Source organism: Antrostomus carolinensis, unplaced genomic scaffold (genome assembly GCF_000700745.2).
Source record: "Antrostomus carolinensis isolate BGI_N321 unplaced genomic scaffold, ASM70074v2 scaffold5943, whole genome shotgun sequence".
In the NCBI taxonomy this organism is placed as follows: domain Eukaryota; kingdom Metazoa; phylum Chordata; class Aves; order Caprimulgiformes; family Caprimulgidae; genus Antrostomus; species Antrostomus carolinensis.
In genome coordinates, this window is record NW_010305769.1 from 40,615 (window position 1) to 58,103 (window position 17,489).

The following is a 17,489-nucleotide window of genomic DNA, read 5'->3' on the forward strand; positions in this document are numbered from 1 at the left end:
CCTTTTTTTTTCCTAGTACTGCCACTGTCTGTCGCGTTTCTGGTCAGACTCTGGTAGTCTAATGCTGGAATTGTCACGTACTCAGATGGCCATCTAAAGAAACAGATTCAAATTGTCTCTAGGAAATAAACACTTTGACAGTTGTTGCCTTCTGCAATAGACAAACACATTAGCCTGACTCTCTGGCTGTTAAAACAGGAAATCCAAAGTGCACAGCAGTTGTAAAAAGGAGCTTTTATGGGGACTGAGCTAGTTCAAACAGCAATCTACACCAACCTCCCCTCTATCTAAAAATCCCATTACAGATGCTTGAGTACTGACTGCAAAATGATTTGTTGTTAAATGAGAAAACAAACAAAAAAATACTTGTCTCTAAATTTTAAACTTTTGAAAAGAGCAAAACTGGCACTGGAAGCTGCATAAAGGAAATGCAGAATAGCAAAATGTCTCACTCAACCCATCTCTGTGAGAAAGAGGCAGTTTTGGCATCCAGGCCTAAGCATGGCAGAATGAATCCCTCACCTCTTTCATGCTGTAACCTACTCCTATTTCCATCTGTTACCACTTATATTCATCTTCCTTCTCCACTGCAGCCAAACATTCAGGGTCAGCTTTTGAAATCTGGATTACAAGTCTTTCACCTTGTAGCCATCCCATTGCAATTCGGTCCCCATTCCTTAGAGAGACCTGTACAGACAGAAAGGACTAAAGACAGAGTCAGCTTAGCCTTGATGCTGCTGGATGGACTGTCACCATCACCAGTACCACAGGGCCAGCCCAGATCAGATGCAGACACTGTAATGTATTTCAGCTGTCGGCTTTAAACTAGCTGAAAGAACAAAAATCAGCAGAGCAGTCATTAAGCTTAGACTGACATGGTCAGGCGTTATCTGACACAGCATCAAGCTTGCCAGTCTAAAGTAAACCCATCACAATTTTTGGAAGAAATTTGAAGCAAAAGTGAGTCAAAAAGTACGTCACATCCTATGGTGATGGCAGTTGAGATGCCTGTATCTCTCCATAAGGAGACCTAACGCTGGATTTTCTGCATTATCGAACCATTTGTTCAGGAGAGATGTGCTCATGACGCTCTCAACGCATAACAACTATTAAGGAGAAACAGAGTTGTTCCATAATTCAGTAATGACCAGCAGCAGAGAACAGAACTGTGCCAAGAAGCAAAAGTGTTCTAGGTATTCACTGCAATAGCTGAAAGAGAGTTTTCTTCTAATCATGGCTGAGTTTCAAGCAGAAAGCTTGCTCTTCTCCAGGAGTAGGTTGAGAGCATAAACACCATGAGTTTAGTTTCTCTGCTCCATCACTACTGGACTCTGGATTGCACTGAGATACCACCATGATGAGCAAGATGCTAGAAACAATTTTTGCATTGCTCCTCTTGTTATCACAGAATCACAGCATGGCCTCGATTGGAAAAGATCTTTAAAATCATCAAGTCCAATTACTAACCCAACACTGACAAGTCCCCGACTAACCCATGTCCCTCAGCACTGTGTCTACATGACTCTTCAATCCCTCCAGGGATGGGGACTCCACCACTGCCCTGGGCAACCCCTTCCAATGCCTCAGAACCCTTGCAGCAAAGAAATTCTTCCTCACATCCAATCTAAAATTGCTCCTTGCCATCATCACTAAAACAGCTGTGGTGACATACAGGGAAGGTGGTTACACATCGGAGCTGGGTATGGCTGGTTAATCCTTATGATGACCAGTGGATATCTGAGAAGTTGATTTTTATCATTCTGAGTAAGCATTTTCAAAGAATCTGGGGTGAAAAGAAATTGAAAAATCAACGTCAACCTCACCGGTGTTGTTACACCCACTGTTCTTCACAGAGACATCAAACAGAGATCAAGCAGAAAGCCTGAAACACAACACTGGCAGCATAACGACAAAAATGGATTCCTACATAAAACCGTGTTCTTCTGCTCCTTATAATCACAAATTCACTTCTATGAGCAAAAGCATTTTTTAAAAAGCATTCTACGTTAGGGAACAGTCAGTGCCTATAATCCTGGCATAGCTTGACTCTGGCAAATCCCACCAATTCTCTACTACACAGAGGGTTATTTGGAACCAAGAGATGATAACGCCCACGTCGGGGCGAGCTACACCATGTTCACACCCCACCTCACTCACTGGCAACAAGAACAAACTCAGAATTTTCAGGATTACTATTTGCTTCATCTTCCAAGCCATGGGCATACAATACAAACAAATCAACTTTAATTTAAGGATCATCCAATTTCTAATTAAACAGCCATAGGCAGCTGGCTGGATACATTTTAATCAGTTTCAATAACCTATTGATTGTATACTGAAGCTTAAAAATTAAAAGTAAAAAGATGACCGGGGAATTGTCCCATCTCAGAACAACAGTAGAACCCTCTGTAAATAACTCCTCTTTTAACCATCAGCTAAATGAACACTTCAATACCGCAGTACAAAGTCTTCTGCAAAATTACTTTAACTAACAAGCAGAAATTTATCAGCTTCAGCCAAAATCAATGCTGAAATCAATTTGAACACTGGTTGTGTCTAAAGGGGCTCATTGGCAATTTAGGGAAATTACACCATGTAAATGCCTGTGCTTTAATTGAACAGTTTCATCAACTAGGCTGTGATTGCTGTCCATTCATTTATTTACTTTCACTGCAGCTCCCATTCTGCAAAGGAATGGTTTTTGTCAGACTTGAAGGAGGTACTTTATCTTCATTTTATGCACTTTTGTGCATAACAGATTTTATGAGGCAGGCAAGTGATAGCCGGGGTCAAAAGAAACAAGGGAACAGCAATCACTGGTCAGTCTTGTTTAAACTGCAATGCTAATATGCACAAATTTGGTGGGGTATTTCTAACTTAGTCCAGCTATTATTGTTCCAACGCTTTTCAGTGTGACTAAAAATAAAACAAAACAAGAGAAACAGAAAATGAAGGTAGTCTGGGGAAGGAAACAAAGGAAAACACCTCCACAACTGCAACACAAGAACGCAGGGAGACGTGATTTTCAGACCTCACATGGCCACAGATTCATTTTAATGCCAAACAAAACATTGAACCTGCCTGTACTTCCTTTCTTCAGAGCTGCATCGAGCACCAGGCTGAGACAATGTGCACAAAACATAGTGAGAACCTCCCCAGGTAAATCCACCACCAACGAAGCCGCGTGGGTTGGCTGGCAGTGCTCTGGGCTGGCAACCTGCAGAGACGGGCTCGGTTCCTGCTTCTGTTCCTGCTTTGCTACCTTAGGAAAAGACTTTCCCTCCCTGTTTCCATTTACCCTCTGCCACGTGCAGAGGATGACACCAGCCTTCCCTGCGAAAGGGCCAAGACAATCTGTGAATGAAAGTATTTTAAAGAGGGGCAAATTACTGTTATTGTATTGCATATTGATACAGGAAAACTGAAACGAATGAACAGCTCTGCTTAGATTTAGACTGGCTTCCTGCAACATTTGAGATGCGTGATAGTTACTGCTTTTGAAGGACAAACTAGGACTGTAGAGACCCTCTTGAGGGAGCTCCTCCATGACAGCACCAGTGTCCTGCATTAGAAGCCATGGGACAATCCAAAAAGAGCAAACCTTGTCGAGCCAAAGTTCCTCGAGGAAATGATCAACTCTTGCTATTCCATCACCATCCCAGCAAACGGAGCTGTATCACCTCCACCTCCTTTACCCTCAAACACTGCTCCATCACCTCCAGCTTCCTCACTCCAGAACCAACAACGCTTTTCCCTTGCTAATGCTGGAGGCAAGGCACTGTTTGCAGGCTGTCTTGTAAGAGACAGCAACTTCCCAGCTGCCTTGCCATGCGCTGTGTGTAATGTGCTAATGGGGCACCCTGAGGTTGGTTGAGATGGAGAATAAAGAAACAGGCGTATGCTGGAATGCACGACTCAACTGAACAGCAAAACTGCTCAAGTAAATTGCTCAAACAAATTAAGCTTCTGCATGTATCCGTCTTTTCCCTAGCTATACAATTCTTCTGGGCAATACATCATCAACACCACTTCCCTCCCAATTACTCATGTTAAAGTGAAGCTGTCTGGTTGAACAGTGTTTTGCTAAGATGATAACCAATTCTGCCTTTTCTTCCCTCTCACAGATACTAGGTGACCTCACAAATTAATGACAGATCACTGGGACTTTACGGTTATTTCAGTATACAGAGCGTTACAGCTTGCTGCTGCTGAAGACTCCTCTAACAGAATCCAAAGATTTACAAACCATACACAACACACATTTTAAAAAAATCCCGGGCACACAAAAGGCTGTACCATCCCCTAGAGTTCATCAAACATCTCACTTCTCATTAGCTACAGCTGCAAAGCAAAATCTAGAAAACACAAAACAAGAGAAAAATATTCTTTTTGGTTGTATGTGAAGGAAGAAAATAGTGGTACTTTAGATATGCCACGTGAAAGAGACAGAATCACAGAATCATTAAGGTTGGAAAAGACCTCTAAGATCATCCAGTCCAACTGTCAACTTCATCACCACCGTGCCCACTAAACCATGTCCCCGAGTGCTACATCTACTTGTTTTTGGAACACCGTCAGGGATGGTGACTCCACCACTTCCCTGGACAACCTCTAATTACTTCACAGAGTAATTATTTGACAGAGATAAATACCTCTACATCATAATACTTAGGTTCCAAATATACACAATTAAGGATATGAGGTCTAAATAATTTAATGTGGCTAATCTGGAGACTGGCTGGCATGCTCATGGGAGCGTATCCACCCCATGACAAACCAAAACGTTAACCTTCTTCCACTGAAGTAAAAAAGGAGCAATCTTATCAAAACAGCCCCTCGGAGCTCTGCAGCCAATGATGGAGCTAAAAGATGCAGACAGAAGCACATAATTCAAATGTCTTTGGACCTACCAGTGAATGATTATATTTTTTTTTTTTCAAAAAAAAAGCAATTTAAGTAAATATACTGGATGTACTTGTATACAGATGTTTTCTTCTGCTGTGAAGCAGCCCAAACTGTGCATCCTCCATCCTACCAGCTTCCATAAAATAGTTGATAAAAAAAATAAGAAAGACTGTTGCAAGAGCTGGAAGGTTGTACTTCTACCAGTGTAACAGTCGGAGGGCCCTCTTGTCAGGAAAGGTGCAAATCTCCATGAGGTAATGGCAGCTGAGAGTTTCCAAAAAGTCATAGAATTGGACTTATAATACTCCACGGAAAGTGGAAATCACAGTTAATGAGGTAAGCTACCTACAACAACTGGCAAACAGAAGAGAAAGACACTGGGGTGATTTCAGTCTCTGTTACAGCAGATTTCATCACTATCTTGACAATCTTTACTCAAGCCAGGGTATGTGCTGCCCACTATGCACCAGTGGAAGTATTCTTGCTTTCTGATTGTATATTCAAAAACACTCATTGAATACACAGTTTGGGATTATTTGTATTTTCTCACACATTTTTGAAAATACAAGCAATCAGAAAGCAAGAATAATTAACTTTTTTTGCCATATCTAGCTCTATAGTTGTTACCATTCCTTATTTAAGAAAATAGTGTATCAAAAGGTAGGGGAAAAAATAGGAAGTCAAACAACTATAAAATCTCTTATTTTTTGGAACAGGAAAAACATTTAGATTCAGCAAGTTCTCACTAGAAATATTGCTATAAAGTATTGATTTTTTACCAGACTCAATTGACTGAAAAGTTGTTTGTATAGCAATATTGGCCAAGCCAATATACTGGAACAATTTTGCTACACGCAGTAATCAAGTGTATTTCTAAAGTATAATTATACTGTCATAAAAATAAAGCTAAGATACCTCTCCTCCAAGCAATAAAACAGTTGCAGCTGTAAAGAAGCCAAATAAATGAAATACATTTTCTAACTAAACATAGTGTCTTCTAAAGAGAACAAAACCACCTCCCCTCTCCCCCCTTCAGCCGAGGTTAGCATGAAAAGTGATCAATACTTCAATCTCAATAAACTATTTCAATAGTAGTTAATTCACGTGGAAAGAGAGGCTGAAAATTTTTGCTCAGCGACCTGCGACACGTTATCTTGTTTGCTGAATGCTGATAATATATCATCGCCGTAATGGATATGACTTAGTGTAAAGAGTTAGAAAGAAAGGGGGGGGAAAAAAAGATACCATATAGACAGGCTCGTTCTTTAGATTCAGATCAATATTACACAGAGCCTCTTCTGAAACAAACCGACAGCGTGGAATGCTGGAAGAGGAAAACAGCCAAACGTTTGCAATTAATTTTATTTGACAAATGTTCATTGATTTACTGGAATAAAATATATGTGGGCTGCTATCTATGACTAGTGCAATCCAGCTACCTGTAAGTATTCCATTGTGCAAGTTCTTATTGGCTTGTGTAGCACAGATGCTTCTTTGGTGAGGGAGAACAGGTTCCCCCCATACAAAGGGGTGATTGTTCCAAGGTAGGAAGTTCTGTCTGTGCTTTGGCCAAGGCACATCACCACGGCACGGTACGTGCCAACTCCCTGCAGCAACGGCAACCAGCAGCTCTTCAGGGATGAAAGAGTGAGTTGGTACAACTCTTCAATCCAATGCATGAAGAAACAAATTTGGGAAGATTTGAGAGGAACACAAAGCTTAGAAGCCAGTTTTGGGAGAAAACCATATTTCATATTTACATTCTGCTGTTGTTTGCATTGCAAAGTCAAACTTCAGGAGTGTGGAAAATCTACACACGTGAAAACGGTGCACGTTCCCTGGAGCAGCGCAGAATGACACTTGCACTGGAGAAAATACTATACAGTCACTGCAACTGCAAATTTAAAATATGAACACAATAAAAAGGAAAAGGAAAGGTAGAAATATTTCCCTGACACAGAAGAAGGGTCATGTTTTTACAGGTAAAATTTTTTTACTTTCCCAAATTGCAGACAAATGCAACACTCAACCACTTAACGAAGGAGATCACACCATCAGGCTACACAACGCAGCAAGTCAACGTAGAAGAAGGGCGAGAAGTATTATGCATCCCCTCCTGTGCCATTGTCTTCTGCACCTTGAGCATTCACATATCTGCTCCTTCATTGCTCCTGCAGACTCTTATTAAAAAGTAGTATTCATCATAAACTGCAGACAAATGCAACACTCAACCACTTAATGAAGATCACACCATCAGGCTACACAATGCAGCAAGTCAACGCAAAAGAAGGGCCAGAAGTATTATGCATTCCCTCCTGTGCTATGATCTTCGGCACCTTGAGCGTTCACATCTCTGCTCCTTCATTGCTCTTGCAGACTCTTATTAAAAAGTAGTATTCATCAGAAGAAAAAATAATTTTGTAAAAATATTAAACAAAAAGCAGGCGTGGAACTATACTACCTCTCAGAAATTCAAAAAGAAGTCCAAAAGTGCAAGTTGGGCTTTATATAGCATTTTATCCAGAGCTCCCCTATGAATTTTACAACATGTGAAATACATACTATGCATGTGGCAACATTCTAAAAGAATGAGACAATCTTGGAGCACTTTCTGCACCTAAAAGCCCTGTATCATTGTACACACCAAGCACATGCAGCAAACGTGGAATGAAGCTGTTCCTTGTGAGTAGTGCAAGAGACAAGTTGACTATCAGACACTAAGTTCAGCAGATCCTCAGTGCAAAAAGATGAGCAAAGCACATGCCTTGGTTTACATTCCTTAGACTTTGGTCACTGGCCACTACTAGACACAGGATGAAGGGAGAGACTTTTGGTACGACCTGGTATGGCCATTCTTATGCTGCTCATGATTTTGCATTGCTAGTTCCTTATTCCAGCTACTTCTCTAAAGAAAATGGCCCCAAACTGGGTAACAATGACACACAGGGGGTTCCCTCACTTTGTGGGATATTCCTTGTTCCCAACTGTGTCTCAAGTGCCTTTCACAGGGACCAGATCTCACGGTCCTCCTTTGCGATGGTTCTCCCATCTACATCCTGGAGTCTCCACCAGTACACAGGGAAGAGAATCAACCTTCTCTAAATCGGGAAACATCACAAAGTCACTGACTGAGCTGTAAAGTTCAACACTCTCTCTCAAATTTTATTATAAAGTAAGACAAGAACACCATTTCTGCAAGTTTCCTGGTCTAGGAATAACTTCCTACAAGTGGATGTCAATGAGATTTCTGAACTACATTCCATCAACAAGGCTAAGCTGATTTCTGAAGAGTCCATTCAAAGACTAGATTTGTCCCTTTAAGGTTTTGGAAGTCCATTTTCCTTAAATCTTCTGCAAGGAGATCGAAGCTAGTTGTTTTGCAGTGTTGGCAGACAATTAGAAACCAAACTAAATGCACTGTAGCTTTTAAAACATTTTAAAAAAAAATATGTTAATATCAAAGTTAAAATGTCTAAGGTATAAACAAAATCCTAATGGGGTGCTGGGTTACTGTATACGGTAAATAGCTCTCTGGAGGAAACCTTTATTACTCCCTCAGGGCTTTCTTACAAAGTATGGATTTCTTAATTCCTAGTAGAATATTTTTCATACACCACTGCAGACTATTAAGTACCAGATATTACATTATGTAGTTTAAACTTTGCACTATGCATGAGAAAGACTTTCCTGTCGAGAAAACTATATCTCTGCTATTATAATCTTTACAATATTAAAATTAATACTGGCTGCAGGGTATAAGCTTCACTACCAAAATTTGGGGGAGTTTATCATTTAATATATTCATCAGCCTGTGTGTGAAGCTCCTGGTAAGGGAGGGAAGTCACTGCAATAGTGAAAGGGGTATTTTCTAATTTTGAATTGCTAGAGAAAGGCAGAGCAACGGTGTCATCACATCCCACCGGTGTCATTCTCAGTACTGGGCTAGCAAAGGGCGTGGTGAACCAGCAAGGATAATGGCATTGCAAATACCGAAGGCAATTCATTATGCTTCAGGACATTTCAAGTTCCACTTGTGAACCATTAACTTGTTACCCAGGAGGGATTCAAAGCTAAGTATTAAAAAGATAATAAAAATGCACCAGCCCTCACGGCACCCAAGAGCAGATACCTTGTAAATATGTAAAGAGAATTCTTAAAAAGTTTCTATTAAGAATTTTCTTTTATAATCTTTTCTGCATAGCAGCAATGGCTCACCTACATCTCAATACAAATATGAAGAGTAAAATTTAAAAAAAAAAGAAAATGAAAAAGCGCTGTTAAATTTTATTTTCAAAAATTTTAAGTGAAATCCAACACTCACTTGTAGACTGTGCCTCCATTGCCATGACCGAGGATGTCTCGATACCGTATGTCTTGTTCATTCATCTCCACAAGAAAGAAAGAAAAACAAAAGAGATGTCATGCTGTGGATGGAAATGTCAAGGAAAAGCAACTCTAGGCCATAAACAACAAGCAGTCTGGGTCATTTCAAGTTCAGCTGCAAGAACGAGAAGATCAATACAACATTTGCTGTCCAATTTATAAAAGACGATACCAAGGGACAAAGTGATGGAAAGTTTAATGACAATTTGTTTGCCTGGGTCATTTCATTAAAGTTTGATAAAAGGTGTCAAAATGGAATGATATAATATAGCTCAAGAGGGTCAGGTCACAGATACTGATAGGAAAAGGGTCTCCAGAACAGCACATAACCAAAGCCAAAGTTGGAGGTGAATGGAAACAATCCAACAGAACACTGTCATCTTAAGTATGGCTAGAAAAGTTTATGGTTTATTCTGGAATCAACATAATTGATACTAATCGAGTAACAGTTCTGTCAGTAGATTCCTTTGTAGTGCCTAATTTGTATACCTTTTAATTAAAGGAAATATTCTGAAAAAAAAAATAGTCTTGAACTGCTATCCAATAAAAATTACTTTCCTTTAAATACGTAACTAATTGCTTGCTTCAATCTTTCTGCTCACTGGGACAACCCTCCATATATGACAATATCCTCAAAAGCCTGAAACAAGCACTGTACATTGCAAATACTGGAATTTCGGATCTGATACAGATTTTATAAAAGCTTACTATATTATCACCTTGCTGGATGAGCAATTCAAATGTAAAACTACAGTTCAACCTTCTCCTCTATAAATAGTTATATTGATCTTCCAGCTAAAACATCTGTTAAAAAAATAAATCACTACAGATATTTTTGGAATGCTCATGCATACTTGAAATTAAATATTTTAACGAGAGAAAATTCTGGGCTGAGTGCATTTACTATTCCAAAAAGATCTCTTCCATTGCCTGATCACTGTAAGAAGTAAATGTCTGGGCAAACCCCATTTTTAAAAGATATTTTCCTAGGAATTTGTTACCAAATCATTAACTTGTTTCTATTAACTATTTATATTTGATGGGATACCAAGTTAAACATTTTACATGAGTTGGCATGGTTGCTTAAAGACTCGGTCATTTTTGTGTCTTAAAAGGCATCAAAAACCCCTCTTTAATGATATGCCTGGTCTGCTATCACTGATGTGATTAGAGATCACGTAAGCTGATCTCTCATCTGAGAGCACTTCAAATTAGCAATTTCAAGTACCAGGAGCACCATGGTGAGAGCCACGCAGAGCTCACCATAAGCTCACTCTCTGTATTTATCCAACTTCTGAAATGGCTTTTAAAATTCAGCGGGGACACGTGCCCTTCAGTTACCAAGCCATGTTTAACCATCCCCTTTCGTATGATGTCAGTGAAGATAAGAGGAACTTTGCCCCTGGCTTCAACTGGAACAAGGAAGTGATGGTAACAAGCTGAAATGCCCTAAAGAGTCAATACTCAGCGTGTCTTACGAATAGAAAATGGAATATTTAATTGATTTAAAATAATATGTTTTAAGGACAGAAATGATGAACTCCAAAATTTGTGTTCCTTCCTTTCACCACCTGAATGAAAAGCATGCTCGTTTCCCATAGGAAATACTACACATTTCTTCCAGTCAGGTTAAAATCTCTGAGTTCTTAGAAAATTTGAAATACCTCAAAGCAGAAGTTGACTTTCCATCATTACCTACTTGTAGTTAAACCTGGGCCAGATATCTCAAGAGGGTATGAAATGGCCCACTCAAGTCTCAAGGTTTATGACGAAAATGAAAATTCATTTTATTATGGAAAGCTATCTTGCCTATTGCATCAATCTGAAAATGCAAATACAGAGGGGGGGAAAAGGACACCTCACAAGGAACAATAATTCATTAATGGGTTTTAAAACACATAAAGAATCTATACTGGATCCCTTGCACTAAAAATAATTTCTCTCAGACTGCAGTACTCATTAATTTAAAGCACAGACTGTCTTTAAGGAGTTCTGCTCTTCTCAGCTGGAGGACTTTAATTCTCCAGCCTTTGAGGTAACAACAAACATCTCTTTCCTACATTCCCAGCAACGTTCTTCTCAACAAAACTCCTCAGAGAAATCAAATGAATCCCCAAAGTCATGAACACACTTGTATCCTTGCCTCTTGGGGGGGAAAAAAAAAAAAGAGTAATTTTTTGTAGTTCCACAAGTTACAAGCAACAAATTGAGCAGAAGCAGAGACATAAAGTGTACTCTCTCTTCTGTTTTTGCTAACTGGTAAAAGGAGAGTATTTTCTGAACATTGCTCTCTAAAAGCCAGTGACAGGAGCAGCTCTGTACTATGATGCTGCACCCCTTGCACCCGCTGCCAGCCCAGCACCGCTTCTTGTTTCTGTGCACAAAGAGCAACCAGAAACCCAGGGTGAAAAGAGGAAGAGTGGGGTGGAGCAAAGATCTGCCAGCGACCGATAGAGAGATAAAGTGTGATTTATTGGCTCAAATAAAGATGCCAAAAACATGCAGTGATTTATTTATTTTACTGGGAAAACTGGATTCTCAATCATAAAATGATAACATAATAACAATGAACTTGACAGTAAGGACTGGAATACTAAACCTGCAAACCCAAGTTTGATCAGGTGCCAATATTAACAGGATTTAATGAAAAAGCAAAACAGACTTCAATTACGGATCAGCAAACAAAACATCCCTTGCTTCTACCTGCTGGTTTTGAAAGAAATCAGTGTCTATCTCTTGTAAATCATTAAAAACAAAATGCTCAATTAATCCTTATTTTATATGTAGAGGCCTGACAGAGGCAAAGTCCTATAGCCATACCTTTGCTTTCCGAATCGAAGCAGTAATGGTTTCAGAAAGCAGTCACACTCTATGAGCAGACAATTGAAGAGATTTAGTAAATCCCACTTTATAGAGCAGAGACTAATCGGAAAACACAAGCCAGTCAAATGTTTCTTATGAACTGTTGACACTATATCAATGCTGAATCAATTGGTGGCATTTACTCTGAGTGACAGAAAAGAAATAAATATTTATATCACATCACCTATATCAATGAACCTAGGCAGAAAGCTATTTCTAACCTGTCAATATTTGATTATCTTGAAGAATCATGTCCCCTTCTTTTAATGATTAATATGAATTCCTTATTAAACCTAAATGGAAACTACTAGAGGAATATCATTATGAATGCCTGAAAGCAGAAACTGCCAAAAAATAATAAAAAATAATAACCCAACCCATATTTAAGTAATGATAAGTGTGACTTAATCCCCCAAAAGAAGGAAAAGTTAAAGTTACAACTAGAAACCTATTTCCAGTTATGGATCTGTGACCAAATTTTGTAGAACACATTGCAGCATAACAAAAAGCATTTTCTCTCAACAGAAAGCAGTGTAACTCCTATCAGAGCTGGGTGAATAAAACAGTATTAAAACTGATTTTAAATTTTCCTTTTTTTTTTTTTAAATGAGTTTCAGTAACTTTTTAATATATAATAAGAGTTTTAGTTCCTTTATATCTTTCTAAAATTCTACTGTGCAGGAAAGAAATCTGTAACCATCTATTGCAGGGCACACACAAAACTAATTTCTAGTACTTCGAAGAAAAAAAATGCCAAATACAGCTAATGGACTCGATCACAAAAAGATGACTTTTACTTATGTTCAGTAATTCTACTTTTAACAAAATGAGTAACATTGAAGTAATTACCAACTTCATTTTAAAAGTTCAGAAGTGTGCTGCTGGTCCTTACAGAATTTTAAGTTATTCAGGGAAATATATTGTTTAGCTGTAATTTTGAAACATGAACAAACCTACCTGGTAGAAATCGGGGAATATTAAATTATGTCTGCACGTAAGGCACGCTGACAAGCTTAAAAATACATTTCCAAGCTGTATTCAAAGGACTCAGTGCCAAATAGGCAAGGCTGCAATATGGGGCTGTTGGACTCAGGTTTTAGAGGGGCACGCTCATCTATTAGACCACAATGTTACAGGTGATACCGAAGGACAAGCATGAAGACCAGCCTTTATCTTCTTGACACGCTCAACTACAACTACTTGATTCATGAAATGCCAATGAGGCTTGGAGAGGTCATTGTGTGAAGGCACTGAATACGCATCTGAGATAATTAAGATTTCAGCCTTCGAAACATGGAGGGGAAGTGAACAGCAGTTAAGAAAATCAATAAGAGTCTTTTATTTGCAGTGACACAGATGTCTCAGTCAATAGAGCCTAATAGGCAAGCTTGATCGCAATGGACAGGCGCTTGCCTCCGAGGCTATCAAAGGGCTTTCACTATGACAAACATTAAAACATATTTATGTTGCTGCTGAAGAAACCGGGATTCTTTTAAGGGAGTTTAATTTAACTGCGTATATTTAATGTCATTACACTATCACCAGCCTACCCGTACGTTCAGCTCAAAACGGGCAAGAAATGATTGCTCCGTTTTCTCCAGGACATCCACTTGTCCATCAATTGCTACATTAAACATTTCACTTCTAGGTGCCAGAATCTGGATGCCTGGAGCAGGAAGAGAAAGTAAGAAGCCAGCTTTCTATAACTTTTTAAGGATTTTTTGGTTTAGGTTTGTTGGGTTTTTTTAAGAAGCTACAACATTAGGTGATTTCAAACAGTACGGAGTGGTTCCTTGCAAGAACCCGCTAAATATTTAAGTATCTACTGTCCTAAAAAATATGAAGGTCATTCTAACTTAGCAGTTGACTTAGTTATTCAAAATTGATTAACTTTCTTCCCTGAAATTGTGGCTGTAGTGCAACATGTGTGAGGTACTTCAATCTATTTGGAGCTAAATCTGATTAGCACATTTTGAGAAATGGGAAGCAAATTGCTATGCCAATCAAAGTAAATCAGAACACACAACTCATTCATATCATGAAGGTTTTCATGGTCCCTCCAGTTCTGTATTAAAAGAACACATTACACCTAAAGGAGCAGTAAGCATCTCTCCACCTATTTGTGGTATGCCAATCACCGCAGTATTAGGCAGGAACAAGACGTGCACGTAGCCAAGACTCAATTCAGTGCACCTACCTGGCCATTTGCAAGTATTTTCTTCAGCTCTGCAGAAGACTTTTTTAAGCTGAAAAAATAAGAGGCAATTATTTTTAATGACTGTGCCACTTCACTCTCACAAACCAAGTGAAACCATAAGATACAACAAGCCATCAGGTTAAGTTCACGGTTACATATTCTGAGTGGATTTAACTTTAGCAATGCTGACTGATGTTCAGCATAGTTACTCCTCAAACTGCAGACAGCAGAAATGGAGAAGCAAAGAACATTTAAGAAAATCAATATATTTTTTACCTTTACAAACTAGCTTTTTTAGATACCTGACTATAGTACCCTTTGAGATACAACCTATTGGTTGTCAGTTCGAAGAAGGAAAAAAAAAAAAAGATATCCTCACACACCTGGTGTTTCAAAAAACAACAGGAAAATAAGGTTGACATCTAGTTTTCAGGTGCTTTACCTTGTTTTAAACCTCCTAGGGCATTATCCCTCAATAATTTCTATAAATCTGCAGCAGAAGGGTGTGCCATCGATGATGTCTTACTACCCCAACTGACCACAGATCGCAGTATGGTGAGCAGGTGAGTACAACTCTCAATTTAGGCATCTCAAGGACACGCCTAAATTGAGGAGGGTGAATCCAGATTGACATGAGCATCCATTTCAGGTCACCTTGCTGCTGCAATCCCTCTGCTTTTTCAGGAGAAACTACTCCTGTGTCAGCGGTCGTACCTTACACAAAATAACCCATATTATTTTTTTCTAATAAGTGAATTTTAACAAACCACAACCATCAGCTTGGTGTGTTTTGTAGGTAAAACTACAGCCTTCAGGTTTTGTAGGCTTCAAACTACTTCCACCCGCTCGCAAAATAATGCTTCACCTCCTTTCCTGACAAACTCTGTTCCTTGTACGTTCAACACAACAAGCTGCCTGCGTAGAAATACATCTGCAAAACTTAATCTCAAAGAGACATTCTGCTCTTCTGACTGAAGTTAAAAAAAAAGAAAAAAGTACAAAATAATATATTCTTGAAAGGCATGTGCACGTGTCTTGATCACAGATCATTATTAACAGGAACAGTGAAAACACAGATTTCATATTTGGTGGCTTTGTTCTTTAATAGGCCTCTTGTTCCCATGACTACTTTAAAGAAAAATTAAGTTTTCCAAGGAAACATAAGTTGATCTTGTCATCTTTCACGACTAACAATTTGTGAACATGAAACAAAGAGAGACTTTCAATTACTTCAAAAACGAAACTCATAGTGCAGGAGGTTTCGGAAAAGGAATGGCAATTAACCACTAAATAAGGTGACAAGAATCTTCTAGAAGCCTCATTTTTGATGCACTTTAAGAACAAGCTCAAAGTACTGAAAGCCAAAGCACAACAGCAACAGAAAGCAGCTTTACTTAGTTCAGTGGTGTGACAGATTGGGAGGAGGACTGCAGTTCATAAAGACATTCAGATTTATTTCCTTTAAAGAGCCTTGGATAGGATCTTCATCACAGCAATACACAGCAAATCTTCCCCAGGGGATGGGGGCAAACTTTGCTAGAAGAGATTCACCCAGGGTACTGGCTTTCCTTTTTTTATCTCCTCAATTAACAAAGCCACTAAAGAGGAAAAAAATCAAAACTAGTTTTAGTGGTACTTGAATGGGGCTACCCATCTTCCTCATCAACGCACAGCCACGTCACATCACTCCCACCACGCAAAGATGAGGTTTGTGGGATTGCCCCATCCCTGCAGCACTTCGTGGCATCTGCCAGACCGGGTACCAACACTTCACCCACTGGAGATGCTTAATGCATCAATGGCTTTGATCATGTTCATCTCTCTCCATTTTATTTTATTTTATTTCAAAATGCTCTCAGAGAGAAAAGGGAGTAGCACGTTGATTCACAGATAAATGTAATATTACATGTTTATTAGAATAATAGAATAATAGAATAATTTAGGTTGAAAGGGACCTCCAGAGATTTCTAGTCCCACGTTTCAAATATGCTCTTATATGACGAGGATGGAGACAGACTTTTCTTATTTCCTTTTAAGAATACATAAGGAGTTTTTGTGGGTTTTTTTATTTGTTTTAACATCAGTATGGAGTATAATGACTTCCTGGAACAGTTCATGTAATAAAAGGGAGTTTATGCTCCAGTATGTAAAAAACAGCTCTCTAGGAAAAAAAGAGAGCAAGTTCTCTTGCACTTTCAGATCTTAATATGGGTTTTGATATTAGGACTGGAATCTAAAAAGAAAGATAAGGGAGATGGACTCCAAAACTTTCCTGAAACTGTATGAACAGGGCACCTAAGCTGTTCAGATTTTTCAGAAACAATAATAAACCTACTGAATCGGATATCAAATTTTAAAATAAAATTATCCTGGAATGAGATAAGCAACGAAGACCTGAACACACAGACCTCACCACAGTGATTATTAGATCAACTAAAACAAATTAGCTCCCCCACGAACAGTATTTCAACGCTTTATAAAGGACAAAGCCATCTGAAATACCCAGCAAAGACATTTCTTTCAGCAGAAAATACTTCTCCTGAACAACCAGCAGCATGAGTCTAACAAGATCCATGAATCAAGGTAATTTCGTCTTCCCCAGTAGTCATATTGAAAAAAAAGTTATTCAACATCAAGCTTACTGTTGGTAACTACTGCACACAAGGTTCCATTTTGTTTTAATAAAAGAAAATAAACCAAAACATACGCTCCCATTCTGGACTCTTACCTATTGCTTGGAAGGGAATCCGAGACTGCCGAACTGCTATTATTAGCAGACCCTGCTCGCGTATTTACCTGCAGGCAGGGAAAGGATCTTTATCAGTCGTTTGTGTTCAGAGGACACTATTCTAATTAACCTGTAATTTGCCATGAATTTCTCATTTCACTATGAAGGTTAATTAGCTTGTTGCTAGGTATGCCGACGGTTGAGGTCTCGCCTCTATGTAGGTTAGCAGGCTATATAATTCACGGACTACAATATACTGTCTTTACAGCTGAAATGCTTAGTTAAATAATACAGAAAAAGAGATGATATGTCCATCATTTATTCTCATTTTAAAAACTAAACAATCATTTAATATATTTGTTGTCTCCTGCATTTCAAAATGAGTATGATTACAGAAGCAATAAGCATACCTGA

The 17,489-nt window shown here is 38.8% G+C and overlaps 1 protein-coding gene across 1 annotated transcript in view; it reads right to left on the reverse strand.

Moving 5' to 3' along the window:
* Window positions 1-17,489, reverse strand: part of MAP2K5 (mitogen-activated protein kinase kinase 5) — a gene marked incomplete at its 3' end in the record, with an annotated part of 67,838 nt that overhangs the window by 35,640 nt on the left and 14,709 nt on the right. The window contains exons 5-7 of the mRNA XM_010164874.1: window positions 17,076-17,143; window positions 14,348-14,396; window positions 9,227-9,291 (exon numbers count right to left, since the gene is read on the reverse strand). Of these exons, the coding sequence (XP_010163176.1) occupies window positions 9,227-9,291; window positions 14,348-14,396; window positions 17,076-17,143 (182 nt within the window). The remainder of the gene's footprint in view (window positions 1-9,226; window positions 9,292-14,347; window positions 14,397-17,075; window positions 17,144-17,489) is intronic.